The 16,347-nt window shown below is 34.7% G+C and overlaps 2 protein-coding genes across 4 annotated transcripts; one reads left to right on the top strand and one right to left on the bottom strand.

The window, feature by feature from the left end:
* The first annotated feature begins 517 nt into the window (after window positions 1–517).
* On the top strand, window positions 518–4,427 carry nagk (N-acetylglucosamine kinase). Of its 2 annotated transcripts, XM_042728357.1 has the most exons (10): window positions 518–673; window positions 867–951; window positions 1,055–1,153; window positions 1,238–1,379; window positions 1,474–1,584; window positions 2,357–2,469; window positions 2,568–2,655; window positions 2,731–2,828; window positions 2,910–2,988; window positions 3,909–4,427. In XM_042728357.1, the coding sequence occupies exons 1-10, from the start codon at window positions 645–647 to the stop codon at window positions 4,097–4,099; spliced, it is 1,035 nt and encodes a 344-aa protein (XP_042584291.1). In that variant the 5' UTR covers window positions 518–644; the 3' UTR covers window positions 4,100–4,427. The 2 variants fall into 2 exon arrangements, with proteins under 2 accessions (XP_042584291.1, XP_042584290.1); XM_042728356.1 differs by having other exon boundaries at window positions 2,568–2,828.
* A 959-nt stretch (window positions 4,428–5,386) lies between these two features.
* LOC109088202 (polyadenylate-binding protein-interacting protein 2B-like) lies at window positions 5,387–12,261 on the bottom strand. Of its 2 annotated transcripts, none has more exons than XM_019102372.2 (4): window positions 12,060–12,261; window positions 7,363–7,523; window positions 6,931–7,101; window positions 5,387–6,103 (listed from the first exon to the last, which is right to left on the bottom strand). In XM_019102372.2, the coding sequence occupies exons 2-4, from the start codon at window positions 7,510–7,512 to the stop codon at window positions 6,047–6,049; spliced, it is 378 nt and encodes a 125-aa protein (XP_018957917.2). In that variant the 5' UTR covers window positions 7,513–7,523; window positions 12,060–12,261; the 3' UTR covers window positions 5,387–6,046. The 2 variants fall into 2 exon arrangements, with proteins under 2 accessions (XP_018957917.2, XP_018957916.2); XM_019102371.2 differs by lacking the exon at window positions 12,060–12,261 and adding an exon at window positions 10,618–10,790.
* Between the last annotated feature and the right edge of the window lie 4,086 nt (window positions 12,262–16,347).

Here is a 16,347-nt window from a genome sequence, read left to right as displayed (position 1 = left end):
GTAATTTGTAGTTTTTATTATTATTATTATTATTATTATTATTATTATTATTATTATTATTATTATTTTAATTATCTACTTTTAAAAATAATTCATTATATTATGTAACTGTATTTGTATTTTGTTGTTTTCTTTTATCAATCAGCACCAAGGATGCATTTGTAAGTTTACAAAAAAAAAAAAAAAAAAAAGTCAATGGAGAAAAGAAAAGTATTGAATTGAACGATCTAACGTCACGTGATGCTGGGGACAGTACAATTCGTTCAGTCATGCTTCCATCTGTTGGTCAGAGTGTGTAATCTACGCATGTTTTCATTTTATTTTTTATATATTTTATTTATAATTTGTTGTTTAAATATGTTTCTAATTATTTGCTTTACTCCAAACAAACAATTATTGTAAGAATTATGGTGGGGGGAGGGGAGGAAGTATGAAGTATCGTCAAAAGAAAATCGGGGAAAAAACGAATCACATTATCATATCTTCTTTCAAATATAAAGAGATTATAAAAATGGGTGTGAATCGAGATTTTATGTGGATTTAGATAGTAAAAATGACTGTGTCAAAGTCCGAGTGTTATTCACTGAAAGTTGACTCGAAGCAGCTGACTGAGTGGTCATGTGACTAAAGAGGAAGCAGTCGAGATGGGCGCAGTGTACGGAGGAGTGGAAGGGTGAGTTTATGACAAAAAAAACATTATTATTAAACCAAATATAATCCATAATTTCATGGCATTTTAACATATACACGGTTATTAAAATCCATGCTTAAAAGCTTCGCTCTAAGCGCGTGCCTCATGCCAGTTGTTTGAGAGAAAGTGTCAGTGGCTTCAGATGAATGAGACACAATATTCTCTACTTTGACAGCGGTGGGACACACTCTAAAGCAGTACTGGTTTCTGCTGAGGGACACATCCTCGCTGAGACAGATGGACCATGTACCAATCACTGGGTGAGATCAGAGAAGAACGTGCTTTTATATGTATTTAAGTCAGCTTGTGTGTACTTCAGTGTGTATGTGTATATATGTCACTTTTTTTTCTATTCATTTATAGTTGGTTGGTGTTGATAATTGTATTAATGGTATCAATGACATGGTCCAGAGGGCTAAAATCAAGGCAGGGCTGGACCCGGACACACCAGTTTGTTCATTGGTGAGGCGATGCATCAGTCAATCATCCTCAACACATTCACCTTCATCGTGTTGCTTTAAAGTTGTATACATTGTGTGTTGAAAGGGAATGTCTTTGAGTGGTGGAGAGCAGAAAGCTGCTATCCAGAAGCTGATTGATGACATGAGGGAGCGATACCCCAAGCTGAGCCAAAGTTATTTTATTACCACCGATGCCATTGGCGCTATGGCCACTGCCAGTGACTATGGTTTGTGCAGTGTTTTTGCAACTGGCAGTAGTAGCTAATGGATTTCAGGACATAACTGTCATCGTAAGCCTTTCTGTCTGTCTTTTTGTCATAGGAGGTATAGTGGTGATATCAGGCACTGGTTCGAACTGTAAGCTGGTCAATCCAGATGGCACACAGGTTGGCTGTGGGGGCTGGGGTCACATGATGGGAGACGAGGGCTCAGGTAACCATATGGAAAGAGAAAACCATTGACATAACAGCATTGTGATCACACACACCCAGTCTTATCTTACAAAGATGTTATCTTATCTAACAAATGAATTCCTTGCAAAAGCTCCGATTCCCCACCAACAAGTCGTAAATCATTATTTTGTAACCAAAATATTCGGGTGTTGGTAATAACCCTGGCTCACTAAACATTGGATAATTGATGTAACATGAAAGGTTCCTCCTTGTACAACATTGGTACTAGTATTTATGAACAACAGCAGAGCAGATATATACATGTGTACCTGGCCAGACTCAAACTCAGCCTGTGTTAAGCATGGCCTACTCGCGTAATGTGTAAAAAGTAAAAAAATAAAATAAAATAAAATAAAAAGTTTGGGGTCTGTTTTTGAAAGAATTATCTGCTTTTATGTGATCGGTAATAATGTAAAAAGTGTAATTTGTGAAATATTATTAAAATTTAAAAAATGTTTTTTTCCCCCTAAAATGTTATTTATTCTGTCACGTGATCCGTCAGAAATCCTTCTAAAATGCTGATTTGGTGCTAAAGAAACATTTCTTATTATAAGTATTGAAAACAGTTCTGCTGCTTAATATTTTTGCGTAAAAATTAATTTTTTTTACAGGATTCTTCATCTAATGTCAAACCAGGTGTAAACGGTAGTCTGTATTGGCCATTTCTAATCAGATCACCCGAGATAGGTGTTATTACTAGATGTGAATGGGGCCTAAGCTTTTTCTTTCTCTCTGTCCTTATCTTCATGTAGCATATTGGATTTCTCACTTGGCTATTAAAACAGTTTTTGATGCCAGAGATAACCTCGTCACATCCCCTCATGATATCACCTATGTTAAGAAGGCCATGGAAGAATATTTCCAGGTTAGGACTTTTCTTTTGTTCTTTTGATTTAATCTTGTGCTTAATTTGATACTTGAATAGAAGTGATGGCACGCACTTGTTGTTCTGTACATCCCCAGGTGTCGGACTTGATGGGAATGCTTCCTCATTTGTACAGAAACTTTCAGAAGTCACATTTTGCAGGGTTCTGTAGGAAACTAGCTGAAGGTATGCTGCTGGTGTGTGGTGTGAGGTTGTGTGTACATATGCCACACATTATGACTCTTTGTGATTGTGCATCAGGTGGCGATGCTGGTGATGCTTTGTGTCAGCACGTGTTCACAGAAGCTGGAAGAACGCTTGGACGCCACATCGTAGCAGTCCTTCCTAAAGTACATCAGGTAAAAAAACTTACAGCAACACCGCCACACTCACTCTATCTCTTTTTCTTATTTAATCATTTTCATCTCTTGTTCATTTAGGATCTGTTTTCTGGTGAGCTTGGCTTGCCTGTTCTTTGTGTCGGTTCTGTGTGGCGCAGCTGGGAACTGATGAAATCTGGTGCGTAACGTCTTTATAGAGCTTTTCAGCTTCCCATAATTAATTTCAGATGAGACTGTTTAAATTAGTGATGTAGAAATTATGTAGTGATACAGAAAAAAAAGAGCTGGTAATTTCTTTTTTATGGCCTTTAGTCAGTATGATTTCCAGTATTATATTGTACATTTTTATTATTTTGCCAGTATAAAACAAATGTCTACATGAAAGTGCCAATCTTTATTTATTTATTTTTTACAGTGCTGTTTTGTTTAGGAATCAAAACATTATAATGTACAGTTGAAAAGATGGATAACTTTGAAACTTACACTGTTTGAAAAACTTATATGAAAAAAACAGTATCAAACAACAATTTTAATAATACATACAAAAAATATATATATATATGAATATAATGCACAATATATGGGGGAACATATCGGTTTCTGATATTACCTTGGGAAATGCAAACGTCATTCTCGGTTATTTATGTCAATATTGGGATAACGATTATGTAATACAGTTGCTTATTAGACAGAACTTTAAATATAATTCAGACGAAAAACAAAGTGATAAATGTAAACATAAATTATATAAATAAAACATAAATAATATAAAAACAATTAACAAAAATATGGTAAATCAAATACATCAAGATAAATATTAAATAAGATCAAGTATGTTGTTGCAGCGCACTTCCAAACACACTGAAAAACTACTAAACCAGGCAAGAGTGGAAGCTGAGAAAGGGGTGCGCTGGAATTATAACAAAAGACAAAATGAGAGCATCACTGTGAAACCGAATGAGGCACAATCATATTTATCTTGTATTCATAATCGCTGGAAGCCAAGATCTTAATTGCAAATAGCTTTTTTATTAATCGCCCAGCCCTAATTCACTTTAACTAAACATTGTGATGTGGATGTGGTATTTTGTGCTGCAGGTTTCACTCAGGTCCTCTCAGAGGCTCAGGCTCATGGTTACAGTCACTTCCAGAAGTACAGTCTGCTTACTCTTCGTCAGTCCTCCGCTCTGGGTGGCGCCAAAATGGGGGCACAGAACGCAGGAGCCAGCCTCCCTCTGGACTACTCGGCTAATGTCAACATGTTTTTCAGCCATACCTTCAATCAGTGATCCGGAAGAAACAGACCTTTGAGATGCGGCTGAAGAACTGAATTGGGAACATACTGTTCTAAAACTGATAGAGAAATGTGTTTCCAGATTTTCCTCTTGTTGGGGCTGTTTCTCAAACACCCATATCATATTAAACAAAACAAAACAAAAAAATTAAGTAGAATTGGGAAAAAAAAAGTTTTTTGTAAATTTTGGTAAAGTTTTAATGTCATGTGACTTTTTTTGATAAACATCGCAAAACTCATTTTAAAATGTCATTAATAATAGTTTTGATATAGATACTCTTGAAAATAAAATTGTTTATAATTTTGGTGTAGCAGTGACATTTCATAGTTTGTGTTCTGTTAGTCTTTTGGATGAAGAAAGATTATTTAAATAGCTTAAAACATCCCCCTTTGTTCTTTTCCTTCTCACCACATCATGTGTGTGAACAATTATAAAAGACCCACCTTTATTTGTCCTCATTACAGGAGGACTGACAGCAAGATTGTGCTAAATGTTATGAGACTTATTTAGAGAAGTATTTTACATAGGTCCATCTAATATTTTTTATGTTATTCATTTATTTATTTATTAATCACATATACTGATTGGGATTCAGTGCCTTACAATAAGGACTCATTTGTTAATATTAGTTAATGCATAACTAGTTAACTAACTAGTTAACTAACATTGAACAATTTATTTTTATAACATTAGTTGACAGTGCATTAACAAATAAAACCGTATTGTAAAGTGTTACTTTAAAAAAAAAAAAAGTTAAGAAAAAATGCAAATATTGTAATTGCTGAATGTTTAGTGCTGCTACCAGCAAGCAGTTATTTCTCAATACCATTTGTGTCTGTCAGGCACTGTCTGCCTTATAACTTAACATGATAATAAAATCTGAATGCCAGATTGAAGATTGATATGAAGGAATAAAGTAGAATTTATAAATACAGTAAATAGATGCAATGCTGGTTGTAGGACTAAACACCCTACATTAAAACAGCTGAATCACTTTCATGAGCATTAAAAAGTAATTATGGTCTTTCCATTCCCTATAGCAGTTAAAAGGAAATCAAGAACCCGATATTTCCAAGTTAATCTCCTGCAAATAATAATGGATGAGGTTACATGACTGGCTGATTACTGAAGAGGCTGAGTAGTTCAGTTCTCATCCACATAAAATATACATAATATGTTAATCGATTCATCCATATGCATGTTAAATGGTTAATTTTTAACTGTACTGCTGTGAAATTAGAGATTTAATAGATTTAAGATACAGCCATACACAAGAAATGGTCCATTTAGTACAAACTTTTCTTCTTTATTTTGCCATTCTTCCATATTTTTTTTAAATGAAAATCAGTCCTGCATGTAACGAATTGAATTCAAAATCAAAAGTTGAATTCACATGAATTCCCCAACACACTTTCCTCAGCATTCAACACAAATCAAAGGGGCTCCGCCCACCACCAGCCACACCCTCTGTCATTTATGGCCACACCCCTTGAAACTCAGGAATGTGAACTGATGCATCGAAAAGAACAATAACAAAAATAAAAGAAGAAAAAAAACAACAACAACAACAACAACAACGGGAGGAGAAGCAAAGACCTGATCAGGCACAAACTGTGAAAATGAAAGCTGACAAGAACAGCCCTTTCAACAAGGGTAGAGGAAAATAAAACAGCCTGGTAATGAGTATGATATTATCTAGTCACCGCACCTCCTAGAGGTCATGTTTCAACTTAATACCCTTGGTTTATACACAACAGAAATATAAAGCTTATAGACAATCACCCCCACCTCCCTCCCATTAAAAAAAAAACAAAACGTATTCATGCCCCTTCAAAAATGTGGCGAAGAGTGCATTTATGTGACCATCCTAAACATGGACACAAGAGTTTCTGCATATATGATCAGATGTGTGTTTGAGAGCGAGGAGGGCAGTGATGAACCCTAGTATTTCACCCCTGGCACAAACTCCTTGGCCTCAGGGTTTAAGATGCTCTTTCCCTGGGGAAAAAAAAATAGAAGTAAAAATCATTTAAAACACATCTGTCATAAAAATAACAACAAACTAAAATAAAAAAAAAAAAAAATATTATATAAAATTTTTTTTGTCCATACAATGAAAGTCAATAAAGATCGTAAACAAGAAAAAAAATCCTTGTTTATAATCCATGAATTAAACCATCCAACTACAAGGTGAAATGCAACACTACAAACTTATTTCAAGCAAAAAGTAAAAAAAAAAAAATTGAGTAATTATATATATAATATATATAATATATATATATATATATATATAATATTTTGATCTAAACCATGCATTTCTACTAAAGAATGGCTTTCATGGGAGTGGGCGGGGCTACACAGCTCCTTTGATCTACTGGTTGTGGTTCTCTGATTGGTGGAGAATCCTTTTCAAAATCATGGGTAATGTGGTTTTTAACCAGGCATTTCTACTGTTAAATATGATTTTAAAATGTTTAAATAATGCAGGCAGATGGTTTCAGCAAAAGCAGGTAACATCCATTACCAATTTTGTAGCTTATAGTAGGTCTTTTTATAAGGGTTTGCATGTCATTGCTAAAAATTAGTTGAACAAATGAATGAACTTTATACTTCTGTAACACATCTGTTGCACTCTATGACTTTCATTGTTTAAACAAAGACAGACGAAACAGTCAAAATATCTACTTATGTGTTTCACAGAACAAAAGGTCTTACAGGTTTAGCGTGATGTGAGGATGAGTAAATGATAACAGTTTTCAGTTTTGGGTGAAAAGTTGATTTTTTCTAGTTGATATACTGAATGTCTATGAGGACTTAAAGCTTACCAAGATTTCCTCTGCATTGCCCTCACTGACAGAAAGTCCATTGAGCTGCTGCTGTATCTGTCCGACTGATGGGAGGTCCCTCTCTGGAATGAACCAATCCTGATCCTCCTCATCCAACATCTCTTGGAAACAGCGCTCCAAGAACTCCTGCTCAAGCAATTCCTCCTCCACCTAGGATATAAACAAATAAGACAAAAGTTCCTGTCCAGCAAATAGATAACATGTAAAACAATATGTTCTACAATTTAACATCTCAAGAGCCACAGAGTGATATCCAAAAATGGTCGTAAAACAAAACTATGAACTTAACTGTGCTGAACACTAACACACACCTCAGCTGAGAGTATAAAACCCATCCTGATCAACTGCTGAGTTTGTGTTTTAATGGTGTGGGCCTGAAAGGGCTGTAAGTGGGTTGGTGTGTGTACAGACCTGCCGATTGTATTCCTCCTCGTTCTCCATCCACATGTACTCTGCAAAGGGGTTGGACTCATTCTCTGCATGCCCATTGGCTACTGGGTCTTTTCCCTCACTCCCTGGAACTCCGCTGCCCGGCATCTTTCCTATGTCAGCCCCGTTCATTTCTGCTGGCTCTAAAAAGATAGACACATATTTTAGGGGTGTATAATATAGAAATCATGTCTGATATTGATAGCAATAAATTCTAAATTATATATACACACACACACATATATATATATATATATTTTTTTTTTTGGATGACCAATGAGAGCAACATTAGAATTCTGTAAATAATTTTGGACATCAAAACATACTAAAATAAAACAAACAACAACAACAAAAAGGTACTTTTGAAATCTAGGGTACAAAGTCAGCAAACTGTGAACTATACAACCGGTCTAATAAGCTTTTACTAAAGACACACACTAAAAAGTGGACAACACCTATATATGATGCAATGTGAACACATATTGAGTACAGTTAAGTCATACACATCCACACTACTCTTTAATGATTTGAGATAAGAAAAAAAAAAACAAGTCATGCTTTTGAACATTAAAAGTCTTATATATGCAACATTGCTGCATTTATTTGATCAAAATACAGTAACATCAGTAATATTATGAAACACTGTCACAATATTTTTATTTTGCTATCTGTTCACTATTGCTATTTATTCCAGTGATGTGAATAAATGGTAAATATAAAAATGAAGAACAGGAGTTTGCTTCATGAAGGAGTGAAGGAGTGTTTTGCAATAATTTTGTTATGATTAGAATTGAGCTGAGAAACCAGTTATGACAGAAAAAAAAAACATGGCTGCTGAAAGAGTCACAATGTGTGCAGCTGTTTATATACTGTAACGCTTAAGACAATAGCATTGAGCATGTCATAACACTTAAACACAACCACACCTACACCTACTCACTGTGTACAAGAACTACTGGTGCATGTACAAGATCATGCTCCATAATGATGCAACATGGCCGAACACATCCAATAGATGATCATCTAAGACTAAATTAATAAGAGATTAAACAAAACACACCACTAACAATACATGTAATGCACATTTCCAAGTATATACACTAATAGTTGTTTTTGGTATGAATTCCTCTGATTTGGAGTTGATATTTTGGCAATAAACTAGATGATTTAAACCCATGTACCCTGCCCAAAAAAATAAATAAATAAAATTCTGAACAACCAAACACATAACTCAAAACATATTTACAGTAATACCTGCTGTAAACACTAGAAGAAAAAGTGACCCTGATGCTTTAGAACAACAGATTAAACTTTTAATTTCATATAATACTTAAAAAGATTACTTGGTTATGTTTTATTCATGTGCAATAGGTATACACTAGCCTTCTCTATGGCAAAAATGCTGAAGCTGAATGCTGCCTCTCACATATGGAGAGAAAGGCATTAAAGCAAGTCCGAATTTAATATTTGCATAAATTGTCATCAACTTAGCCGCATTCTTACTATTGCTGCAGCATGTGTGCACAATACATACATACAATATGCTCAACGTGATGAATGAACCACAAATAAAATCAGTCATGATTCTAAAAATCTCTTTTTCGGACTGATAATTTTATTATACTGCCAAATTTTACTTTAAAATAGCTGTTTTTACCAAAATGATAAGTGTTATGATAAGTAAATACCAAGATGGACTTCGCTGAATTAAACATACATGTAATCGTGCCGAAACTAGTATACATAGAATACTACAGTTCAATTTGTGAGATAATGTCTACCATTAAAATTGAGCAGGCAATATGCAGTGTACACAGTTCGTAGCACTTTCATTTGCAACAATCACAGACTCTCTGAACATTTGTGGCTGTCTGGCTAATGCGTGTTAAGTTGATGTATGAGAGATCAGAGATTAAAGCCTTAATAATAGCAGTGGCATCACTGGAGGAAATGAGCTCATCTGTGAGTGATGACATGAGAGGATGAGCTACTGAGAGATCTACAGGGGCTTTAAACTCTCTCTCTCTCTCTCACACACGACAGGTAACAGCTAACAGAAATCATAACTTAAGCACATATGAGGTTTCTGACAAAACATTCATCTGCAATGCCGAACCGACTGTTATTTGTTATTCTGTAACTTGAAAAATGACTTTTTGGGTAAAATCCATTAACATTTTGCAGCCTAAATCCTTGGTTAAAAAGAAATATAATACATATCACAATCTGCCACCTTTCCAATCACTGGTTCAGACAGACAAGTAGGCCTATACACTAGTTGGCAGATCTAGTGATCATGGCTGTACTGAGTATTTACAAATGCATGCATTGCTTCGCATAGTGTACCAGGGCAAAACAAATCAATTCTGTAATCTCTAATGTTTGAACAAGCACAAGGAAACATGTTAGCATGAACAAACCGTTTCAATCCATAACATACATATACAGTTACTAATAAACTCAGCAAAAAAGAATGCTCATTGTAATTTAAAGAATTAATTTAGTAAAATCCAAATAAGTTTATGCAACAACACGCTACTGCATGCGTTTATAGACACCACTGTCAGAAATATCAAAACAAAAGACTAGACACAGTTAACCTTCGTTCTTCTAGACAAGCAATCTGATATTGAGGCGCTGGCTGATAAACAGGAAAAGTAAACACACACACATACATACAGTTCCCTGAAACACAACCATATTAGCTAACTATCCGTTACACCGTTTCCTGCACGCGCTTTATAAACACTCTCAAGCCAATTATGTAATCCACTTTTGCAGTATTACACCGAGAAAAGCGGGATAATTTAGAGGACAAACAAATAGCTCTTCCTTCATGGCAGGCCAAAGCACGTAACAATGAGAGCTGACTGACAAGAAGGTCGTGTTGAGAAATGCAATGACAGCCCAAGAGGGGCACAACAACAACCCCCTGACATGACATTAGAGTTATGTGTGTGTATCTACAAGAACTTCATACACAAAGTCGCAAAATAACGCAATGTGAAACATGTAGGAGTAAAGCAATCCGAATTCACGTACAACCAAACAAGAACCAGTTTACACGGCCATATATGCCGTCAGAAACCCCTTTTTTTAGACATTAAGACAGCGTGCAGTCAATGACGGAGACACAGAGACGCAGAAGTCAGGTCGAGACGTGCAAATACACACACACACTCCGAGAGGAAAACAGTGCAAGCTAAAGACCGATCGATAACCGTGCAAATATCGTACCTGGCATTGCTGGCGCTTATAATGTCCGTCAGATCTCGCGGAAAGCTTCAGTTAACACGGTACGGAATGATTAATCCCTAATTTGCAAGGTAGCTGAGCTGAGCTGAGATGGCTGACTGCCATTAGAGAAACACAACACATTACGAACAAGATGGTCATGTGGTTCCTGCTTAAACAAACACGCATCAGCCCTCCTCCCTCTGTGTTTGTGGCTTTCAATCACAAACGCATAAATTAAAACAAAAAAAAAAATGCAGTTAACAGTTACTATGTAACCGATCGTTTGATCATTCGGTATATTTATGACTACAGGATTTATGCACGAATAGTGTCTGGAACATATTTTAAAAAAACATGCTTATTTGTTTAGAAACAAAACAACAACACGGACCTATTCAGTAAAATTCACAAGCTAACTTACTTCTCAGAACAATGTGTGAAACGCGCTTATTAAATAATATTTAGTTTATTTGATTAAGATGCAGGAAAACAAATGCTTGATAAAGTACTAATAGTAAGCAAGAATCATTCCAGCGAATCGGTTCCTTCGAGTAGTTTGTTTTCAAAGAGCTGGTTAAAAAGAAAACAATTCAGCTATACGTAGTTACGTAATGGCGTCATAACCTGACTTCTGACACCCCAGCCTGGGATACATGTACAGGCATGTACTGTGGTTTTATCACTTTTATTATTATTATTATTATTATTATTGTTGCTGTTATTAGCCTAAGTTATGCCGTATTAAAAAGTAATTTTAGGGTGTCATGTGCCCCCCCCCCACCGCACACAAAAAAACCCATTTACAATAGCAAATCTTTTTTTTTTTCATCTTAGACCATATCGATATTAACTCGTAGTGAACAAACGATATAATCAAATCGTACAAATATCTTCACATCAAAAGATGCTTCGGCTCATTATGAATCACGAATGAATCGTTTTGTGAAGTCCATCGAAAAGATTCGAACCAGCAGAAAGATTCATTTATTTAAGGGACATCGAAAACATTCATCGAGCGTCCTCTCCGTTTCTTTCACACACAAACACACATATTCAAATATTTTTCATTGTATTCAACTGTGCGTCTGTGTTTTTTTTTTTTTCTTTCTTTTTCTTCTTATATTTATGAAATATGCATATGTTTTCTGGAAAAGCTTATGGCATGGCATTGTTTAAAAATAAAGAACTGCTTGAAACAAGTTGATGCAGGAAAACGAATCGTTTGTGCATGCAAATGACAGATTTATGTATTTTCCAAAATGTCAATAGGAAGCTAAGCAAGGAAAACTGGCATTCCCCATTCTCATCAATTGTCATATGCAAATTCCACTATAAAACAGAGTATTCTAACACAAAACTGTTTTATAATGTGGTTTATACTGCCCCATATTCCTATATCTGATTGTGTAATGTTTCAACAACTGTTATTATTCTCTACTTACTTTCAAATCCTCCGATGACCGATGGTAATAACTACATCAAACAAACAGACCTGAGGCAATATTTCTGTAGAAAAGAGAGCCAGGACGCGGGCCAGTCTTTGGTCGGATACTGACTTGTGAAAATGTGAGGACACAGTAGAAAAGTCCTGACAGAGGAACCGTGGCGCTTTGTCTTGATGTTTTCAGTGTGCTGCTGCGTAAATCACCAAATGTGCTCGTCACGTGACCGCAGCTGATCACACTCACAACTCATTGATTGGAGATGTTTGCGTTTTGTTGCTTTTTATAACTTTGCATTTTTATAAGTAACGTTGTTTGCAAAATGGACGTGGACTTTTCAGCATAACAATGATCAGGCACCATTTATTAACTGTAAGAACATTTTACAGCTTAATTTGCTGAGCCAGTGGATTTTTTTTAACTTTCTTTAATGTTGCTCTTCTTTCGTGAAGTGTTACGGTTTTTTTCGACAGCATTTGTTGTGATTGTTTTATTTTTTTTATTTTTTTTTATTAATGTTATTTTTCTTTTTTTTTGGTGTGTAAGATGTACAACTTGACCAAGATTTCATAGCTCACGTGGTTACTTTGGTGTCCAGCAGGTGGCGAAATGAAGCTGTTTATGATCATACTCCTCTGTCTTGTATTAACACTTTTAACACAAGTATAACTTAACTGGGGGAAAGGCTGGTAGTTGCATTAATGCTTTATGTTACACTAGTAACATACAGGACCGTTTTTTCTACGATCATACATTTAAAATTGCATGATTCTGGTAATATATCACTTTTAACCTTACCAGAGACAAAATATGGGGCTTAGATGCCTCAGCTACACTTAATGACTCTTTATGATGAGCAGTCCTTAGTGGACACTTTTACAAGCCTAGTACATACAGTAGCTGCATTTTAGGTTTGTTGTGTATTAGAAGTGAGACTTGCTGACAACACATCATTTGAAGCAGTTGTCTTCATTACTTCCAGTGCTTTCTCAATATTTCATCATTACTGAGATTGCTGGACCTGCTTAAACCAACAAAACTCTCTGGATCCCGTTGTATGTTTCAAAGCACCACTGCTCAATGCTGATTTGTTGGAAGAAGGCCATAAAGTTTACATAGCTTAGTCATTTAATGGAGGTTTTATTCGCAGTTCTGCAGTTGTCAGTCCTTACAGTTAGACAAGATTCTCATTGTACAAACAAACTTCTCTGATTTATTTTGTTCTCCAAAACTCTCAACAGCCCAAAAAGCAGTATGTTCATCAAATGCTGCTTCTCCCAGTGATTTGTTCCTATTGTACTACTTATTTCCTGACAGTATCAGAGTGTCATTATTTATGAAAACCACCCTAACACTGGGTTTCCATATCCCAAGGTCCTCCAGTCTGGTCTATACAGTCTCATATGGGTGGGTGGATTTTGATAGTGTGGCTGTAGTCATCTAGTAAAATCTGGCATTACAATAGAGTTAACATGGGAGTCTCACTGAAAATAGCAGTGTGTGTGTGTGTGTGTGTGACTGAGGTCAGAGGAGTGGACCCACCTTTTCCTTAAGTACAGACAACAGTCACAGGAAAGGCGAGGGTGGAAGGCATATACTCATGTGTACATAGTACTTACACACATGGCATTTATGCATGCATGCCAATATCACGGTAGGTCTGATGATAAATAATAAAATTCTTGAGCGGCAGAGCTGATATCTAAAATTAATCGAAATCTTTCAACAGGTGAAATACGCTAGAAAATGACATTTAGTCATTCTAACTGCTAAAGAAAAGTTGACGCTTAGCAAGGTTATGGGCAGCCCTTTCGAAAGCGGAAGGGTGGTGTATAAAAGAGGAAGCTTTAGGGTGTGTTCGTGATCAGAGCCAAAGCACTTCCTGGTTCAGTGTGCAGCACGACTAGCTTAGTCGGGGGTTGTTCACTTCCTCTCCACTCACTTGGTTGCTTCCTGTCTGACCAAGAAAGCAATGTGTGGTCTGGAGTGTTTATACATAGCCTGGCCAGAATATGCTGGAGTGGGTCAGTTGATAGTTATGAATGGATACTCCAACTTACAGTCAATTATGGAACAGAGAACATGTGTGTCTCTGTCGGTAAAAAATAGGAAAGAGAAAAACTAGGTCTGTTGGCCCCTCACTTTTGTGAGAGATTGGTCCTGGTGGCTTTGGGAGGCAAATGCCATTGGTAATGTGGTCCAGACTCAGGCAAATTAAATTTGATAAAAACAGAAAAATATGGCTTTACAGAAGAGAAATGGATAGAGAGAGAGTATTTGTGAGCACATTTGAGCAATTCTGCCTACCACCATTCAACTACCACATGAGCTCCACTGAAATGTACTAATTTCATAAAAGTATTGGTAACAGGAATTTTATATTTTGCTTAAGGTGTAGTATGCTATTTGTATGCTTGTAGAAGATCTGTTTCGGAAATCACTGTATAATTAATAAGTATAACCAGAAACATTTAATTTCTTACATGCACAATTTTAATTGAGTATTTGACTTAATGTTACCCTAGTGAAAAATAAATGTACTAAGATGTATTTGAAATACATATGTTTTGTGCTAAGTATGCTACAAATACATTTACATATTTATGTGGTTCATAAAAATACCCTGCAATTGTACTTTTGGTACTAAACTGGTATACTTAAAGTCTGCTAAATTGGAACAACTCATTTTGTACTAAATGTACTTTATTTGTGCAGATACTGAAGTCCAATTAAAGATATACTAAAGTAGATTTGATTGTGCTAAAGTGGAACTATTGAAAGTATACTTCAGGTACACTTTAAATATCCTGCATTTAAAGGCCGATATTATTCAGGATCATACAGCTCTCATCAATAGTGACATTAAAACACATTTTAGGCTTAATAATGTAAGAAATGTGCATTTTGCACAGGTAATCCCAGTAAAGTGTAATTATAATTTTTATATCAGTAAATCTTGAGCAATATGTCAGTAATTATGTTAATAGATTTAAACTATACATAGTATGAAATAAATGTATTTTAAATATATTACTTTTTTTGTTACTAGGGTAGTAATGTGCTTGCTTTTACTTTTACAAGTAAATGGTATGAATTTATGAATTATAAATATAATCCCATAAATGTATAAATTGCTTCATACATTTAAAGTGAAAATTTATATTTAACAAGGAAATACACACACCTTTACAGTAAAATATGTTTTTAAGTTAAATACTTGATCACATAAAGAAAGAGGCATTCCTTCTAGATTTTTTTATTTTTTATTTTTATGTACAAAAGCTGTTTTTTTTTGGTGTCTTATTTTGTAGTTTTCACGTATGTACACTGGTATGTTTTATGTGACATTTCAGGTTATTTTTTTATTTTTTATAGCTTAGTGTCATGCAGTGTTAAGTTTATTATTATTGTTATTTTTTTAGTTATTTATTTATTTCACATTTTTTAGTTTTTTTAGCTTTATTTTAAATTTATTATTATTTCACTATTATTATTATAACCATTATTGTTATTATTATTTTTTTTTATTATTATTATTAGTTTTAGACTTCAACTTATTTAAATTGCCAAGGCACTTTAATTTCAAGTTCATCTAATATTCATATTTAAGTTGATTTCAGCTTTATTTCAATTAACAAAAAACATTTCTAATTGTTTTAGGTTTACTCAGTATGAACACTTGTGTCGTGTGTGTTACCCTGATGGTGTTTGGTGTTTGTAACACTGTCTCTGTCAATAATTTCTAATACAAATACATAAAATATTATAGCAGTGTAACATATATATATATATATATATATATATATATATATATATATATATATATATATATATAATTTTTTTTTTTACAATTCCAGGTAGGTTAGGTATCTGAACAAACCCTTAACTAAAAGTATCAAACATCTGTGAGTTATAACCTCTTGCATGTTTTTTCTAAAGGAGAACCACCTGTTAAAAGTGTTGGGGAAAGTTACTTTTAAAAGTAATGCATTACAATTTTTGCGTTACTTCCTAAAAAAGTAACTAATTACATAACTTTCGCATTACTTTTTAAATATGAGCAGGGCTTGATTGTTTTTATTATAAAAAGTTCTATTTATAGCAAATGTAAAAGCCCTTTCACACCAAAAAGTGTAATGAATAAACCTCGGGCTGAAGGAAAAGTAAATTCACGTCTGTACAGTAGAATGCAGGAGAAGAAGGTTCAACACTCTTCAGCAATAAAAAAACAATGAAGCACAATTGTTAGTTTATCTTAAGTCATTTTTGCTTATTAGTATGGTTGATC

The sequence above is a fragment of the Cyprinus carpio genome, chromosome B7, assembly GCF_018340385.1.
Source record: "Cyprinus carpio isolate SPL01 chromosome B7, ASM1834038v1, whole genome shotgun sequence".
In the NCBI taxonomy this organism is placed as follows: Eukaryota; Metazoa; Chordata; class Actinopteri; order Cypriniformes; family Cyprinidae; genus Cyprinus; species Cyprinus carpio.
The sequence above is the reverse complement of the archived record's forward strand: the minus strand, read 5'-3'. Positions and strand labels throughout refer to the sequence as shown.